The 18,337-nt window shown below is 43.9% G+C and overlaps 1 protein-coding gene across 13 annotated transcripts in view; it reads left to right on the forward strand.

The window, feature by feature from the left end:
• PTK2 (protein tyrosine kinase 2) overlaps positions 1-18,337 on the forward strand; it is a gene marked incomplete at its 3' end in the record, with an annotated part of 253,282 nt that overhangs the window by 84,240 nt on the left and 150,705 nt on the right. For 11 of the 13 annotated variants that reach the window (XM_079902116.1, XM_079902122.1, XM_079902124.1 and 8 more), the window contains 2 exons: positions 1,949-2,175; positions 10,542-10,708. In XM_079902116.1, coding sequence (XP_079758242.1) covers positions 1,981-2,175; positions 10,542-10,708 — 362 coding nt within the window. In that variant the 5' untranslated portion in view covers positions 1,949-1,980. Of the gene's footprint in view, positions 1-1,948; positions 2,176-10,541; positions 10,713-18,337 lie in introns of those variants that run through there. The other 2 variants (XM_079902118.1, XM_079902115.1) reach the window with 2 other exon arrangements.

Genomic DNA, 18,337 nt, shown 5'->3' on the forward strand with positions numbered 1-18,337 from the left:
CCTTTTTTTGTTTTTTTTTTTTCTGCGGTACGCGGGCCTCTCACTGCCGTGGCCTCTCCCGTTGCAGAGCACAGGCTCTGGACGCGCAGGCTCAGCGGCCATGGCTCACGGGCTGAGCCGCTCCGCGGCATGTGGGATCTTCCCGGACCGGGGCACGAACCCGTGTCCCCTGCATCAGCAGGCGGACTCTCAACCACTGAGCCACCAGGGAAGCCCCGCTAGTTACCTTTTTGTTGGAGTCCACCTTAATGCTAGACACAACACAGAGCATATATACTCTCAGGAATTTTAGTCCTTTGATATTTATTGGATCTTGTGCTTTCACCTAGCACGTGGTCAATTTTAGTAACTATTTCACCTGCAAAGATGAGTTGCTGTTGGGTGTAGTATGTTATATGTCAGTTAGATCGTTTATTCATCATGCTGTTCAGATCATCTGTATGCTGCCGAAAGGTAGGAGGGTGTATATAATCAGCTGTGCCCCTTGTCTCCTCTGTGTGTCTTCAACTTCCCTCTGCTTTCGGAGGTGCCCACTGGGCTTGGTTTCAGGACTGGTGGCTGTCGTCAAAGGACAGATAGCAGTGTGTGTGTGTGTGTGTGTGTGTGTGTGTGTGTGTGTGTTAGTGCCTTTTCCTTAGCTCTTCAGGGTCTTGAATGCCCAGAATTGGCAAACGCCCTTTAGGGAAAGGCGGCTGTTGAGGACCTGTTCCTTCTCCATCTCTGTCACCTCCTGCTGTCTTGGGCTCCACACATCTGGGTTGTTTTCTAATCCGGCTTCTCTGAGTTTTCTCAGTGGGAGTTGTGGTCTTGCCCGAGCTATTCCCTCACATTCAAATGGACGTCCTCCTATCACACTTTATTTATTTATTTTAAATAAATTTATTCATCTATTTATTTTTGGCTGCGTTGGGTCTTTGTTGCTGCACGTGGGCTTTCTGTGATTGCGGCAAGCGGGGCTACTCTTCATTGCAGTGCACGGGCTTCTCCTTGCGGTGGCTTCTCTTGTTGTGGAGCATGGGCTCTAGGCGCGCGGGCTTCAGTAGTTGTGGCTCGCGGGCTCAGTAGTTGTGGCTTGTGGGCTCTAGAGCGCAGGCTCAGTAGTTGTGGCGCATGGGCCTAGTTGGTCTGTGGCATGTGGGATCTTCCTGGACCAAGGCTCGAACCTGTGTCCCCTGCATTGGCAGGTAGATTCTTAACCACAGAGCCACCAGGGGAGTCCCCTATCACACTTTAAAAAACTTAGTCATATGTGTTTTTTGGTTTTGTTTTCATTTGTGACTGAATTTTCAGTGTATGAAGAAAGAACTTGTATTTCACATAAAAGTTTTCAAAAGTAGGCAGCAAAATTAACATATTTGGCTCTCCAGTGAGATTTTCTCACAAATTTAAAGGCTGTGATTTAAAAGGAGGGTGGTGTTATGTTGTTTACAGATAACACAGTGATTTTTTTTTTTTTTTTTTTTTTTTGTGCGGTACGCGGGCCTCCATTGCGGAGCACAGGCTCCGGATGTGCAGGCCCAGCAGCCATGGCTCACGGGCCCAGCCGCTCCGCGGCATGTGGGATCTTCCTGGACTGGGGCACGAACCCGTGTCCCCTGCATCGGCAGGCAGACTCTCAACCACTGCGCCACCAGGGAAGCCCCAACACAGTGACTTTTGATGGAGCTGAGATAGGGTTCCTGGCCTTTTAATAGTTTGTTTAACCGATATTTATTATTCTATTGTGAATCAGGTACTGCTCTGGGTCTGGGGGTGGCAGGGGGTGGGGGATGGAATACAGTGATTATCTTGGTAGATTAGGTCTCAGTTCTCTTCAGGCTCAACTTCTGCATGTAACAAAATAGGGAGAGAATAAAGAACAGTGTTGTTATGTCAGTATCAGCAAAACACATTTTAATCAGTAGCTTTCAAATATTGTACACTGAGAAATTTTTTTTTCCTTTTACAGAATATGACAGATACCTAGCATCTAGCCAAATAATGGCAGCTGCCTACCTTGACCCAAACTTGAATCACACACCGAATTCAAGTACCAAGACTCACCTGGGTACCGGTGTGGAACGTTCCCCTGGGGCCATGGAGCGAGTGTTGAAGGTCTTTCATTATTTTGAAAGCAACAGTGAGCCAACCACTTGGGCCAGTATTATCAGGCATGGAGACGCTACTGACGTCAGGGTAAGTACATTTTCCTAGGACACATCCTCAGTGTATATGTAGGTTAAATGGTAATGGCACATACCAAAAAAAGGCAGAGTAATAATTTTTATTCCCATATTTCAGAGATGTTAACTTTTCTCTATAGTATTTATTGAGTTAATATGTGATGGACCAGAGTTTTAATTTATGTAAAATTTCTTAGAAAAATAGTAACTGCATCATATTATTCATATAAGGCCATTGACTTGTTTTTCTCTCCTGTTTTTAAAAAAATTCTTTGACATATACAAGGAAACAAAGGAATTAAAATAGCGTCTAATACTGTTGAAATAAATTATTTTCTAGAAAGTGTAATTTTGAAGGTATTTTCATGACTCCAGGTAGGATAGATTCTTAAAAAAAATATATGTATATCTTCTATATACCAGACACTTGGCAAGGTTCTGGGGATATTAAAGGTCCTGGTCATACAGCTTCCAGTCTGTTGTGGGCAAGATGCCCATGGCCTTAATTGCAGTGCGGTGCAGGCAGTGCTTCCCGGGGTGTTGCAGATGACGAGGGCCGACAGGGATGTCACTGCGTGTGACTGTGAGAGGTGGCTGGACACACTTTCCTCTGGGTGCTGATGAGAGTGGGTGGTAAAGAATTGTGAGGGGAGCACAGTGTAGGCAGAGGTTGCTGAGAGTGAGGAGTGAGCACCATGATCTCAGAAACCTGAGTTCAAAATGTAAATTTTCAGGATGTTTACTTTGATCAAGTGTTGAAGAAACCCCTCCTCCTTCCTGCTCTTTCACTTAGTCCCTATTCATCTTTAAGGAGGACAAGTGTCCAGCGAGTAGGACCATCAGATGTATCTCCCCTGCTTTCAGTAATAAAGAAACAAAGTAATTTGTACTCTTTGACTTATTTGCCTTAACTGTTTTTAAGTACAGTAAAGGGACTGGTAGAATTTAGATTTAAGGCTACATGTTACATGTGCATTATATATAATATTCTGCTACCTCTTGTGATACTGTAATACTGACTATTCAAACGGACTAGTTATTAAAAGGAGAATCATTCACTCAGGATTGAAACATGTGTTAGTATCTCTTCATGTGCTATACTTAAAACATAGTAGTCTCTTTTTACAAGCTTTCCGTGAAGCTTGCTGGCTTTTTCTAGTTTTTCTATAGTTCTGTTTTATATTTAACCTTATAAACACAGTCACTGGAGAGAAACCTTGTAAGGTAACGTTTATGGGAAGGCTGTTAGGGTATGTTCTAGTTTTTATTAATTTCGGATACAATGAGAGAGGAAATTCTTTAAACCATCGCATCGGCCTTAATAAACTTCAGAGCATTTGTGCAGGAGGGGAGCCTTTCAAAGATTATGAATTTGACAAGAATTAGCAAATGTTCAGAATTTATTATATCAGAAATTCACCTGGGAAGGACTCCGTGACAGATGTGCCATGGTTTTAGTATCATAGGTGCTGCACATGAGAGGAATCATACCACGAAGAGAACCAGTGATCACTGACACGTGGCCGCCTTTAGCCAATGTTAAAATCTTACCAGACATCAGAACATTCATATTGTGAAGAAAAATTTAAACCAGATACAAATACATAAGTTATGAGAACATATTTGTTAAACTTTTATGAAGATCAACACGAGCAAATCTGTGTGGCCAAAGAGCAAGTTGTTTTATTTCACAGTAATTGATAAATGTCTGGAATTTAGCAAGTCTTAGCAGCTGATGATTGAGTTTTCAACATGAGGCAGAGAAACCTCTATTGGCATTGCTTGAACCCAGCCCTCTCCTGGAGTAGCATGAAATCAACATAGTGCTGGGTCACTGTGATGGCAGGTGGGTATTATTCATAACCCACTTCCTTCTACTGCTGTAACATTTGAAAATGCAGTATTTTCATGTAAGTTAATTAATGGATGGATCTAAAAATCAACCATTTTCTGAAAGGAGGTAGCTTATTTTTATCCAGAGTTGATGAATAATTAGATTGAGTCTCAGACTCTGTTTCTGCACTGCCCGATGTGGTAGCTGTGTGCAACTGCTGAATACTTGAATGTAGCTAGTCTGAATTGATGTTTTGTAAGTGTAAAAATACAACTGGATTTCAGAGATTTAGTATGAAAAAGAATGTAAAATCTCATCAGTAATTTGTTATAATTTTGTTTTTGGCATGCTAGGTTAAGGAAAATATATCATTAAAATTGAATTCACCTGTTTCTTTTTACACTTTTTTAAAGTGACCGCTAGAAATTTTAAAACAACATATGTAGCTTGCATTATATTTCTACTGGACAGCTGTGCTCTGTAGAAAGTAATTATCTGAGAGACTGCTTGACTCAGAAGAACCAAACCTTTGGAGGAGTTGAAAGGTTTATTTTCACCAGGAAAAACCTGGATTCTTGCTACAATTCATTACAGAGGGTTTATTTCTCATGCTTTACTAGATCTCACTCCTATTACATATTTGTGCTAATTATACACTAATTGTATAGAGGGTGCTGAAAGGAGCCACAGAGCTCCACTGGGAACAGGTAGAGTGTATACAGCAGCAGTAGGAACACGGTACTCATTGAAGGGCTTTGGACACCTCAGGCATAGGCCTCGTGGCCTTGGGTGCTCCCAGCCATCACCGGCCACGTGTGCAGCACCCAGGTGTGAGGAGGGCTAAGGCCTCCTTGTGGTGGGATCTGTGAGATGGGCACAGAGGCACGTTCCATCTCCGTAGCCAGCCTTGCCCTGTGTAACTGCCCAAGTGCCACCAAAATCAGGTGCAAGTTGGAAACCCAGTTATAATTACTAAACAGTGGTGCAGGCTAGTGGTGTCCTGCCCCAAAATCAGTAGCCCATGGTCTCAAACCTCACTTATCTTGGCCATAGCTGAGTGTCAGTATCATGCTTCAGGCAGCTCTGGAGATAAGTGTGGGGTCAGTGCAGAAGAGCCAAGATTAACCCGTGGTGGACAATACTGAATAAGATTTGTCATCTAGAAACATTGTAGTGACACTTCAGAATAATAAGGGTATAGAGAAGATCCAGATTCTACCAGAGAAGTCTCCTACTCAGGGAAAAGAACATTTACATCAGACTTTGATCTGCGATGGCAGATGCAGGATAACATTGGAGCAGTGTCCTCAGAGGCTCCGGGGAACAGCTTGTACCTCTGGAGTCTATACCAAGTACAGCATCAATCATAAAAGCATGGAGTGAAGGTATCTGTAGAGAAATACGGAGGCAGGAAGTTCATACCATAGGCTCTCTTTGAAAACACAGCTAGATGACATCACAGAGCATGAAGAAGTATGGACCCAGAGGGAAGCACTGTAGTGGGGTGCGAGAGGCTGGCTCCCTTGCTGGCCTCAAACGTCTTCAGAGGCTCTTAAAGCCGTGGCCGTGGTTTCATCCCACGCTCTTGCCTAGTCCACAACTGTACCCCGTTCTGACTTGTTTCATTTTCAGTTTAAGACCTAATGCCGCCCAGCTGCAGCTGTCCCTCTCTTCTCTGTCTTTGCCTTTCTTTCTCCAAAAGAACCATCAGCGCTTCAGAGGAAGGGTCTCCCCTTTTTTTAGTTAAGTAGGGCCCTTGGCATCATCTTTTACTCCTTTTGCTTATACTGTGCATCCAATGCATTAGCTAATCCTGTCCACGTTGTCCTCAGAGTGTACCTGGAATCCCCTACCTCCTAGGACGTCAGCTGCACACCTTTCTTGGAGCCACGTGGTCTCCTAACTGACATCACAACCCAGCAGCCAGAACGGTCCTGTTAACATGAGAGCCAGAGCACATCACTCCTCCACTTGGAACCTTCCAATGCCTTCCTCTCTATTTGGAGTGAATATTCAAGTCCTTCAGGAGCCCCTAGCTCGTTCTTCTCCCCGTCTTGCCCTGTGACCTTCCATCTTACCGGTCACCCACTTTTACGTTCTGCTTCCTGGACCTGTTTCTCTAATATGCTGGTCTTCTAATCAGTAATTTGCTCAAAACCCCCAGTAGCTCCCCATTTCTCTCAGAGAAAAGCCACATTCATTCCCCCAATGGCCCCCAAGGACCTACAGGACCTGGCTCCTTGTTACCCATCCTGAGCTTCCAGCAAGCAGCACACGCTTGCTGATGCCTTTGTTTTAGCCCAGTGATACCCACTTCAGACTTGTGATCTACACAACTGGCAAGTCACACATTTGTGTTATTCTGAGCCCCTGAGTTTGTGGTCATTTGTTACAGTAGCAATGAGAAACTAAGAGTGACTGTAGATTGTCGAGACAGAAGTGCACGCTTTGTCTTGAGGACTGTTAGGTGGGCCCCTCGTCTGCTGCTGAACCAAGAGCAGGAGATGGTGCCCTGGCTGTGGGAGAGCAGGACTGGATTTCCGCATCTTGTTTTGGTAACTGAATGATGCTAGGCTCCTACCTCTACAGGTGCGATCAGAGAAGAATGGTGGGAACCCATTGATTCCCAAATGTAAAGAGTATCCGAAAGAGAGCTCACTGAGAAGGAGAAGCCCTGGACAGGATAAGAGACAAGTCAGTTCTTAGGAGGAGTGAAGAGATGAACAGTGTTCAGAGCAATACGTGTGACCTCAGATACCTGCTCTTGTGATAAATGGGGAAACGTTGCAAACTGCCTGTGAGGAGATAGCTAACAATATGAAATGTCCATTATCATCTTGTCCCCTGCCTTACCTTCCGCACAGATGACTTACTCTCCCGCATGCATTCATTATCACGTCCTCTTCCTGCTCAGCTCTAAGACTTGTCAGGGTCACGATCGCATCTCATCGTCATTGGGTCACTAGCACCAGGCATGCAGCGGGCCTTTAGGTGGCTGCTGAGCAGTTGAGGGGTGCACATTCACGAGTGAACGGACATGAAGGACGCGGCCGTACGAGTGCTCTCCACCGGGGAGAAGGTCACTTCTGTTCAAAGCGCTGTCTAAAAGATAAGTGGCCAGGTTGAACCAAGCAAAGTCATAACAAGAACTTTCAGAAACAAACACAATTACAGCCTCATCTCACTAGTCAGCAATCAGGGAAACGTAAATTATAACAGCAACCCCCGCCCCCACCCCCACCCCCGCCCCATCCCCGTTTGGTGCATCACATTGATAAACATTGTAAGATGGATTTCATCCATTATTGGTATGAGATGAGGAACAGTCTGTCATTACGTGTCAAGTGTAATCGGTATAGTTTTGTTGGTGCACAGTTTGGGTGTACTTACCAAAATGTCATATTTTAAGTAGCTCTTGACCCAGCACGTCTGTTTCTAAGCAGTGCCTGTACGTATGTATGACGACAGCTAGAAGGATGCTCCTGGCAGGATTACTTGCGTTTCCACCTCCCTTTCCCCCAAAACAAGGAAACAAAAAAGAAAATAACTATCTCCCAGTAGTAAAATGGCTGAATTGCTATGTTCCTGATGAAATACAAGCACGATGCAGACACTGGCTTCTTTTATTTCCAAGTTTGAGAAGAGTCCTTTACTGTGAATATCTAACATGAGGATTTAATCAGGAAAAGTGTAATTTCTAAGGCCTGGGCTGTGATATAAATGAATAAAAGGAGTTTTCAGAGTAGCTAAGTGTTGCTTTGTGTATTGTAGGACTAGATTGTCATGAACCTTTAAAGCCAGGAGGAGAAATTTAAGTTTAATTTGGATACCATCAGTGGCATATTATGAACCCATGTCCTCTTAGCTCCCTAGAGACAGTCCCTTTTCTAAATGTACATATTCCGGAAATAATATACACATATACTAATGTGTGTGTGTGTGTGTGTGTGTGTGTTATATGGAAGTGGTAATGTTTCCATATGGTAGCGTTGAGTTTGCATTTCTCACTAAAAATTTAGTTCTCAAAGTTATTTGTTCAGTTATTCAGAACCAAATAGTTGGTTCTCAAAATTATCAGTACTTTTTACTGAGTACTTATGTACATTTAGCATCAAATATTTAAGCACCTCGTCCACTCATAACCTTGGCTACTATCCAGACTAAGTCCCAAGTGGCATTTATGAGAGTATTAGAGAATGAGACTGGGACGGAACTCAGTATGGAAGCATCATGGAAAAGCACGAAGTGAAATAAAAGGGAATGCCTGTGTTTATTGCTTAATTGTTTAGTGGAGAGTGAAATTGCAACCTGGTTTAGGTACCAGGTCCTACAGTTTGGGGACTCTGGTTACGCAAACCCAGACTTGAAATTATTCCAGTGTATTCTGGCAGTGCGATCAAGTGAACTGACTAAAATTCTGTCTATTCCACAAGACTTCAAGGCTAGGAACCTGCCTTCCCCCTAATCATCACCATGTTTTTGGACTAAGCCCCTCTAATTGATACTGCTTCTCTGCAGGTGGGCTCCTGTGTGTACCCGTGAGTCAGAGGACATGAGGGTCACCTGTGCTGTGCGAGGGGTCATCAGGGCAGGCACCCAGCGAAGATGGGGTTTCTCCCGGGGTGTTGATGGCAAATACAAGTATAAGGAATGGTTGTGCCCTGCCTTACACTCTACATCTGGGCGTGGAGGGGTAGACAGACCAAGACACAAAGATCTGGGGGTGATGTGGAATCGGAATCAAGGGGAGATGAGCAGGGTAACTAGAGCCTGTGTGCTCTCGGGAGTGAGCTGGCAGAGCGGGGGCGAGAGACAAAGGCGCTTTTGTGGGAGTTTGAAAGAGGCGCCAGCGCCTGTCCTTTGCAGCTCAGGGATTTGGATGTTGGCAAGGAGAAAGCTGCACAAGTCGCCTTTCAGAGAATTAGCAGAAAAGATGGCCCTTCCTGTAGGCAGATCCCGCACCCCAGAGCACAAGATTTGCAGGCGAGCTTGGGGCTGGATCTGGGCTCCCACCGTCCCCTGGCAGGATGCCCTTGGGTGGTGTTCAGCCTGCACTGTCACTCACGGCGGCCCTGTCAGAAATTCAGGCCTTGAATCCAGAAGCCAGAAAAAACGTTTTATGCTCATTCCAGGTACCACCCCAATCCACCACCACCACCACCACCCCCCCACCCCGTCCCCGAGTTCTGTAGGCTGCAGACATGCCTCCTGTCCCAGTAAGAGTTCATCTTCCTGAAACTGTTGTCAGCTCTTCCAGCTGGGTTCTTTTTCATGCTTTCTCTCTGGTGCCACGTTTGCTCCCTCCCTCCATCCTTCCTCTGCCGCTCTCCTGGGCTCGATGCACAGCCTTGTCCTGGGGATTGAGGAGTCAGGAAGGGTGGTCGGCATGTGCAGGTACAGGAGTGCGGCACACGTCCTGCCCGTGGTGTGGACTCGCTGGGTCCTTGACAGTTTTTGAATATAGTACGTGTTGTTATTTATCTGTTCTTATGGGTAGTGCTGGGGACATCCTTAATTGTGTTATCAACAGCATTGTGCCATAGTAAATACTAGTGTGTGCAGAAATTTTAAGATGTGTCTTACATTATAAGTTATGTGTTAGCTTCAGTTAATTGCTAGTCTTTAAAAACCAATGATGTTTTTCTGTAGTAGATATTTCTGATTTTCCATGATAGACATTTTCATGTTAATCTCAGAATCATTAAAAAAAACCTTATTAATGTCCTAAAGTATTGAGAAGATTGCAGTGGATGGTGATTAGCACCCGCTCACGTTAAGGGTGGCAGATGGTCTCCATCGTATTCCCAAGGTGTCTTCCACGCGTGCTACCCATTTACAGACATAGACGCCTGGCTTACACATCTCTGTGGGCACAGGGCAAGAATCAGTGCTAATAACACTTTCTTTTCCACAGCCCCAGGGTAAACGCCTTCTCTAGGGAGCCTTCCCTGATGCCCTCCTTCAAAGGTCACCTTCATCTCCTCTGAACTCATGGGGCACACGTGTTAGAAAAGTTAGGTTGGGGGCTGTTGTGAATTGCTGCATGTTAACCTATAGAGAGCAAAGAGCAGGTGGCTAGGCCTAACTTTAAGTATCTTTTCATATGTCATCAGTACTATCAGAAACATGGCCTTAATTATATGTTCCTAAATGTGTGTTTTTTAAAAATGATATTAGGGTTGCAGCCTGTTCTCAACAATATCGTTGGTTCAGAAAGTATATAACCTTCCACAGGTCTCATTCTTAGGAAGCCACCTGAGGTGTGGCCGTGTGCTCTGATGAGTTGGGGTGACGCAGAGGTGGAGCTGCAGAAATCAATAAAGAAAGGGGAAGTGCCTCTTTTTGTGGTTTTTAAAAAACTTTTCTTTGCTCATAAAAATACTTTTTGTGAAAAAAGATTTCTAAGTAAAATTAAGTGATTTATTTAAATTGATACTCTTTTACCAAAGATTTCTGATAATTAACTAAAAGAAATGAACATTGCATTAATTTTAGCATGCAGTTTTTTGTTTATAACAGTCGTTTTTGTGGGGGGTATGTTTTAGGGCATCATTCAGAAGATAGTGGACAGTCACAAAGTAAAGCACGTGGCCTGCTATGGATTTCGCCTCAGTCACCTGCGGTCAGAGGAGGTTCACTGGCTCCATTTGGATATGGGTGTCTCCAATGTGAGGGAGAAGTATGAACTTGCACACCCACCAGAGGAGTGGAAGTAAGATTACAAACCTACTTTGGGGTGACTCGAACTTGATTTGTTTTGCATATTAGAGACACGCACAAGAGGATGATTATCTATGCTTAATTTTCACACTGACTGTCATTGGGACTCCTGTATAAATAGAGTTGGCCGGTAATTATTAACTAGTGATCTCTTCTGCACTCCTGTGTAGTCTGTCTTGGGGCACCGCTGACCTGGACTTGCTGAGGCGTCTGACTGCTCTCATGCTTTTGTGATGACCTGTCGCTCCTCCCACTTCTCTTGTCTGTGCTGCTCTGTCCAGCCTCTGCTCTGAGGAGGACTCAAGCCCTAGTCCTTTTACTTCCTGTTCTGCTGGCACCCTTTCGTGCAGCAGGGCTCCCTGTGCCTGGAGGAGACCACACCCAATTACCTTATTAATGGGCTGCAGAGCTCGCTTTATTGTGCCCAGTACAGTAATCCACAGCCCACCGAAGACAGTCAGCATCTCTTGGATGTTCACACATAACATTGAAATTAGGAAGTAATCTCTTAGTGAGTCATACTGACCTTAATGAAACTAAAACCATTCAAGGTCAGTTAAAAGAATTCCCTATAAATTGTCCTTTTCCTGGTTCTCTCCTAATAATTTTTTTCACGTTTAAGTAAACCAAGATGTTAGTAGGAAATTATACATCTAAAAACACGTTTGAGAGAAGTATAACTTATAGAACGGGGTTCTTCCACACTGGTTCCCGTTTTTATAGATAATGCTGCGGAAGTAAAGATCGTTGTAGAGTGAAGAGAGCATTCAAATGTCAGTAACTTTCAGTTCAAGGATCTAAGTTGAGAAGATTAGAAAGATTAAAAAGAAAAACAAACATGTTTAGGTGAGTAAATCTTTATTTGAATAAAATCTTGACCCAATTACAGTTTATCAAAGAAATATAGTCGTATTTTCAAATTTAGCGAATAGCTGAAACCGAGCTAACAAAATAGGCCATGAGAATATAGTTTGGTTGCTTTTCATCACTGGCTAGCAAAGATTTGACTTCCATCTGTTTGGTCAATTAATTAAATAAGTGTTTAAAACCTAAGAATATCTAAAGGTTACTTGAAAATACCTCTAGGTATTTTTAATCAGCACAACTTCGTTACCTTCTGAATTCATGCAGACATGTCAGAGGCAGCCTTCATGATAGCAATAGTTTTAGTGCTCAGTAAAGTGTTGGATGTAGATCCCTGTGTATACAAGCTTTGCTTTTGTTCTTTTAAGCCAACTTATTTGACCTAATTTCAAGTAAAATTGAGTAGGCTATTTTTTTTAGTGGAGCCTGGATCCTCAAAAGTAAGGAAGATTTGGCTGACCCTCTTCAAATGAAGGGTGATGAAGATGCTACTGCTAATACTGATGAAGATGATGACATTGATGTATTGTCATCATCGAGTGGCTGTTAAGAGCCAGGCACTGTGCCAGCTGTGTGCTATTTATGATTTATTTATTTGTAATTTGTAAACTGTATATTTCATTTACCCAAACCCTAGGAGGTAAAGACTTGTTATCCTTATCTTACAGATGAAAACAGAGGCAGAACAAAATTGATTTAAGCTGCATTCACATAGATAGTTTGTGACACAGTTTTGATTTGGATTTAGCTATCTGACTTCACAGTATGGGTTTTTTAAAATCAACATGCCTGTCCCAAGGGGAATAATGTGATCTTCAAAACTCTGAGAGTGTAGCTAGGCTTAGAAGATGAGTGACGGTGCATGGATCGTCGGTAGAGGCGATGAGAGAAGAAAATGTGATCGGAGATACCACTGATACATGCGTGGCATCGTCCAGAGTGTGAGGGTTAATGCAGATTGCTCTAAAGTGCCAGTGGGGAACAGGAGACTGTTAAGCAACCAAGCAGATTTGAGAAAGAACAAAACAGAAGTTCTGGAAATCATTGGATAGATAAAGCAGCAGATTAGACATAGATGAAAACTTAGTAAACAAGAAGGTGGATCTGAGAAAATTTGCCCAAAACGTAGCACAGAGATGAACAGATGGAAATTATGAAAGCAGGTTTATGTAACATGGAGAATGAGAAGGTCAGCCCTTTTCTAACAGGAATTCTGAAGAAGAGAATAAAAAGAATGAGGAAGAGGAAATAATCTGAAGAGAAAATAGCTGAGAACTTTCTAGAATCAGTGAGTGATGTGCATCCTTAAATGCAGGATTAACAAAAAATCTCAAACAGGGCGAATAAAACTAAACGCATACTTCGACAAATTACAGTAAAATAGTGTTGTACAGAAGAAAAAGAGAGGATGTTAAAAGCAAGCAGAGAAAAATTGAGACTTCTTACAGCATGATTGATGCCAAGACACTGGGGGGATTATACGTTCAAAGTGGTGGGAAAATATAACTGGCAGCCTGTATTTGTTTGCACAGTTAAATTCCCTCAAGAACAGATATCGGCTAAATATGAGGGTAACAGCTCAAACATTAGAAATATAACTTCAATACGAGGGTAACAGCTCAAACATTAGAAATATAACTTAAACCGTAGTTGGGTAAGTAGGTATTAGAGAAACGTAGGGATCAAAAAGAAGGAAAGAGATAGAGAAAAGGCACGGGAAACAGGGTGAATAGAAATCACGAACAAGATGCAGGTACACCAACGGTGAATGGTCAGAGGGTATTAGAGTGTGATTAAAAAGTAAATTCTAGCTCTCTGCTGTTTATAGGCTGTATCCAAAACAGTGATGTTCAAACATTTTTCTTCGACTTACAGGAAGAAATGTGTTTTGCCTTGAGATTTAGTGCACGTATACCTGTTTGTGTATCTCAGAGCTATTTGTAAATAACGGACCTACATATTTCACAAAACATACTCAGCCTTATTATTTACACTAAAGTCTAAGGGTTTTCTCTTCAATGTCATTCTGTTTTGTTCTACTTAAGTAAAATAAATTAATAAATAGTAAAAAGAATTTTCCTACCTACTAATGAGTCCTGATTTTCAATTTGAATAACTCTCACATAAAACATGAGTACAAGTATACCAGACAAATAATAACCAGGAAAAAAAAAAGATGAGTATTATGCTATTAGTATCCTGTGCAAAAAATTTTCAGGCAAACAAGAATTATTATGGATGTAGAGGGCAACTACATAACAATAAAAGGCTCATTTCACCAAGAATTTAATAAGTATAGAAATAGATATAACTCTTAAACTTATAAATTCCTAGACATTCCTCAAAATGTAAAAAGCAAAACTAGTATTAAAGGAATAAAACTTACCTCTCCTAATAATTAAAAGGAAGAGCGCAAACAATAGTAAGTAAACACTAGTTTTAAAATTATGTATCTAACTATTTTTTCGAATGTAGAACTATAGGATCCTGCACGCAACAGTATATTGAGCAATTTAAAAACACATCTCTACATAATTTACGGTTCGGGCTTCCCTGGTGGCGCAGTGGTTCAGAATCCGCCTGCCAGTGCAGGGGACACGGGTTCGAGCCCTGGTCCGGAAAGATCCCACATGCCGCGGAGCAGCTAAGCCCGTGTGCTGCAACTACTGAGCCTGTGCTCTAGAGCCCGCGAGCCACAACTACTGATCCCACATGCCACAACTGCTGAGCCTGCACACATGGAGCCTGTGCTTCACAACAAGAGAAGCCACCACAAGGAGAAGCCCGTGCGCCGCAACGAAGAGTAGCCCCCGCTTGCTGCAACCAGAGAAAAGCCCACGTGCAGCAACAAAGACCCAATGCAGCCAGAAACAATAAATAAAATAATAAATAAATTTATTTAAAAAAAAAATAATAATTTATGGTTCAAAGGAAAAGGCCCAGCCTGCTGAGGGCCTGGCTTTGATGGGGTCTGTCCCTTCGCCGTCCAGTCCACTCTCTGCAGTAGCTCACGGCCGCAGTCACTTCCTCCTGTCTAAATACAGCTGGCCCTCAGCATCCGCAGGTTCCCTGGTTCCGCAGCCGTGGATTCAACCAACCGCCGATACAAAATTCTGGCGGGGCGGGGGGGGACTTCCAGAAAGTTCCAAAAAGCAAAACTTGAATTTGCTGTGCCAGCATCTATTTACATAACACTTACATTGTATAAGGTACTATTATAAGTAATCTAGCGATGCTTTCAAGTATACAAGAGGGTGTGTGCCTCTTACATACGCAGGCTGTGCCAGTTTACATGAGCATACGAGGATTTGGGTGTCTGCGGGGGATCCTGGAACAATTCCCCTGTGGATACTGAGTGTACTTCCTTCATTTAGCCTCTTGTATACCAGACTCTTCTGGTGAAGGTTTTCCTCCTCTTTTACTGACCATCACGGTCTGTCTTCTCCTGCTTAGCCTTGACGTTTGGGGCTGCTCCAGTGACCTCTCTTCCTCTTTCTGCCCACCTTAGACCTGCCTTTGGCATTAAATTCACTCTTTATTGGATAAATGCAGGAAACCCATGGACAGGTTATTGCAGTAACCCAGGAAAAAGTCACAGAAGACGATGACTGTGGGGAGTAGTACTTGAAGGAATGAGAAGCAGCTGTACCGAGATATGTTTAAGGTAGAGCTCACCGAATTTGCTAACAAATCTTTTAAACTGTAAACATCCGAGGAAATGTGTAGGTCGTCCCTGCTCAGAAACTCCCGGGAGCCCCCGTCACCCCGGGAGCCCCCCATCACCCCTGGAGCCCCCCATCACCCCGGGAGCCCCCCATCACCCCTGGAGCCCCCATCACCCCGGGAGCCCCCCTCCAGCCCGGGAGCCCCCTGTCACCCCTGGAGACCCCTGTCAGCCTGGGAGCCCCCCCGTCAGCCCCCCATCACCCCTGGAGCCCCCCATCACCCCTGGAGCCCCCCGTCAGCCCGGGAGCCCCCCGTCACCCCTGGAGCCCCCCTGTCACCCCTGGAGCCCCCCGTCAGCCCGGGAGCCCCCTGTCACCCCGGGAGCCCCCCGTCACCCCTGGAGCCCACTCTTGAGTTTGTGATTTTACTTCTGGGTCCTCGTCTCCGTCTGCTGCTCCTCCCCTTCCTCCATTTGAGCGACTCTGGTCCCTTTGAAATCTTAGTTTTCTGTTTTCTTAGATACTCAGGGTAGGGTCTCATTTGATGGTCTCTTCTCTGTTGCCAGCCTTCTTGCTTGTTGAATACAGTAACCCTTCATCTCACTTCTCTTTCTGCCTTTATCTTTTCCAACTTTTCACTTGCTTGACCTTGGCCACACTGGCGCTCTTACTGGCTCTTGAACAAACCAAGCAGATTGTTCCTGGTGCTTTTGAACTTGATGCTCAACTGCTGTGTGTACTCGTCTGCCATTTCCGGCCTGGCTTGGACCTCCCTTCGTTAGGGCAGGTGCTCCACTGTCACCTCTTCCCCAGGGCCTTTTCCAGCCTTTCTGTCTACAGAGCCCACTGCCCGCCTGGTACAGTCTCTGTCCCTCAGGGACTCCGTTGTATTCACTGCTCGGTTCTGGACGTGCCAGATATATAGTAGGCACCCAGTACAAAATATTTTAAGTGGAAGTTGAATCAGTGATAATGAAATTATCAACTAGGAACTGAACAGGACTAGTTTACGTTAGTAACAGTCTTCATATTAACACGCTTCTTGCTGTGTGTCAGACATTGCCTGAGAGGCTTCATAACCTGCCTGTGGTCACACAGCTTAAATGGGTGGCAGAGTAGAAACTGGGTCCATGCACCAGCTCTTTCTTTATTCCTGTGTTAGGTATGTGACTGCAAGAAACAGAACATTGAGACCTCCTCAGTCCATGGGTGGACATGTGAGGGTAACTGCAGCTCTGGCTTTAGTTTTGAGAAGTAGGATGTTAATATTCAAATGAAAGTGCCCAGATTCATCAGAATAATTGGATATTAGTTTCCATTCCTGTGGGGTTTTTGAACATAGATTTTTCTTTTTTGCAGTATCTGCTATAATATCTCTTCATATTGTTAAATAAACCTGAGATCTAAACTTGTTTAATGGAGTCTTAGTTCTTCTAAGACCTCGATAAGCAGCTGCAGCACACACACTTGGTCGTAACTGTCTCAGGTAGGATGGCCTTACAGAGATGTCATGACGTGTCATTGGGGAAAGGAAGGGCTGATTTGATAAATGGCTATCCTCGTAGGAAGAATAACAACAAAATTAGATCCTACCTTGAACAATACACGGAAATCCACCTGAGATGGATTAAGTTTTAAAAAAAAAGAGAGAAAGCTTAATGGAAAATATAGTTGAATGTGTCTTTGGCTCTAGAGTAGGAAGGTTTTCTTAATACTCCAAAAACATTCACTCTGAAAGAGGAGAATAATAAATTTGACTTTAATGAGGTGAAAACATTCTGTTTATCAAAAGATGTTTTTTCAAAACTGCAGAAATGGTAATTCCCTGGCGGTCTGGTGGTTAGGACTCTGTGCTTTCACTACTGAGGGCGCGGGTTCAGTCCGTGGTCAGGGAACTAAGATCCCACAAGCTGTGAGGTACGGCTAAAAAAAAAAAAAGTGCAGAAACAAGTTGCAACTAGGAGAAGATATTCTACTGATCAATAAGAAGTCTCAAATTGGCATGAAACTTGAGCTATTTTCATAAAAGAGAAGACAAGTTTGACTAGTAATCACAGGAAGACACTATCGTCTTTCTCAGTGCTCAGGGAAGTACGAATCTAGGCCATTAGATTCCATCTTACACTGTCTGGTTGGCAAAAAGTAAGTTGTCTGACAGAATTAATAGCAGGAGAGGTTATGGATCTGACAGGATCTTGCCTGCCCTGCTGGGGAGAATGTAAATTGGTAAAAAAAATTTGGGAAAATGGCATAGCATCCTCATGACATGCCCTTCTATCCTGCTGTTCCACTTCAAGTTCTGTCCTCGAGAGACCCTTGCATTTCTCTACTAGGCTAGAGGCCCAAGAACGTTCATAGAATAACCAGTGATGGTTAAGTCAGTTGCAGAATATTCACAGTGGAATGTTACACTAGTCAAAATGAATGATCAGGGCTTGCAACAGTGTGGATAAATCTTAGACAGATACCATCGTGTGACAAAAGGCAGTCCCAGGATACCTGTGTGAAGGCACTAAATAGCAACACCATTGAGTTGCACGCATCAAAGTGGTTACCTTCGCGGGGTGGGGTGGTGCACCACGCGGCTTGCAGGATCTTAGTTCCCCAAGCAGGATTGAACCCGGGCTCTGGCAGTGAGAACGTGGAGTCCTGACCACTGGACCGCCAGGGAATTCCCTAAAATGGTTACTTTTTATGTGAATTTTACCTCAGTTAAAAAACAAAAAGTCCCAGGAGATGACATACAGCATGATATACTTTTACAAAGTAAAAACAAAAATAAACCTAAGAATATTGTTGGGAACACATCAGATGGGTAAGACAATATTGAACATGTAAATAAAGGATCGGGGGAGATGCGCTGTCTAGAGCCTCTGTGAGGAGAGCACCCTGCCCCCTCCCATCCTCTTAAGGGCCCTCAGGGACTTGTGTGGAATCCTCGGGTCCTGAGGCAGAGCCCGAGGCCACTGTGCTGCGTGCACAGGCACGGGCCCTGCTTCCTTCCCAGTCTTTCAGGGACCAGGCACTTGCTCATCTGTCCCTGGGGTCCTGGGAGATCTCGGTTAGGTAGATCGTGTTTGCTAGGATCTTGA

This window comes from Stenella coeruleoalba (assembly GCF_951394435.1).
Source record: "Stenella coeruleoalba genome assembly, chromosome: 17".
NCBI classification, from domain to species: domain Eukaryota; kingdom Metazoa; phylum Chordata; class Mammalia; order Artiodactyla; family Delphinidae; genus Stenella; species Stenella coeruleoalba.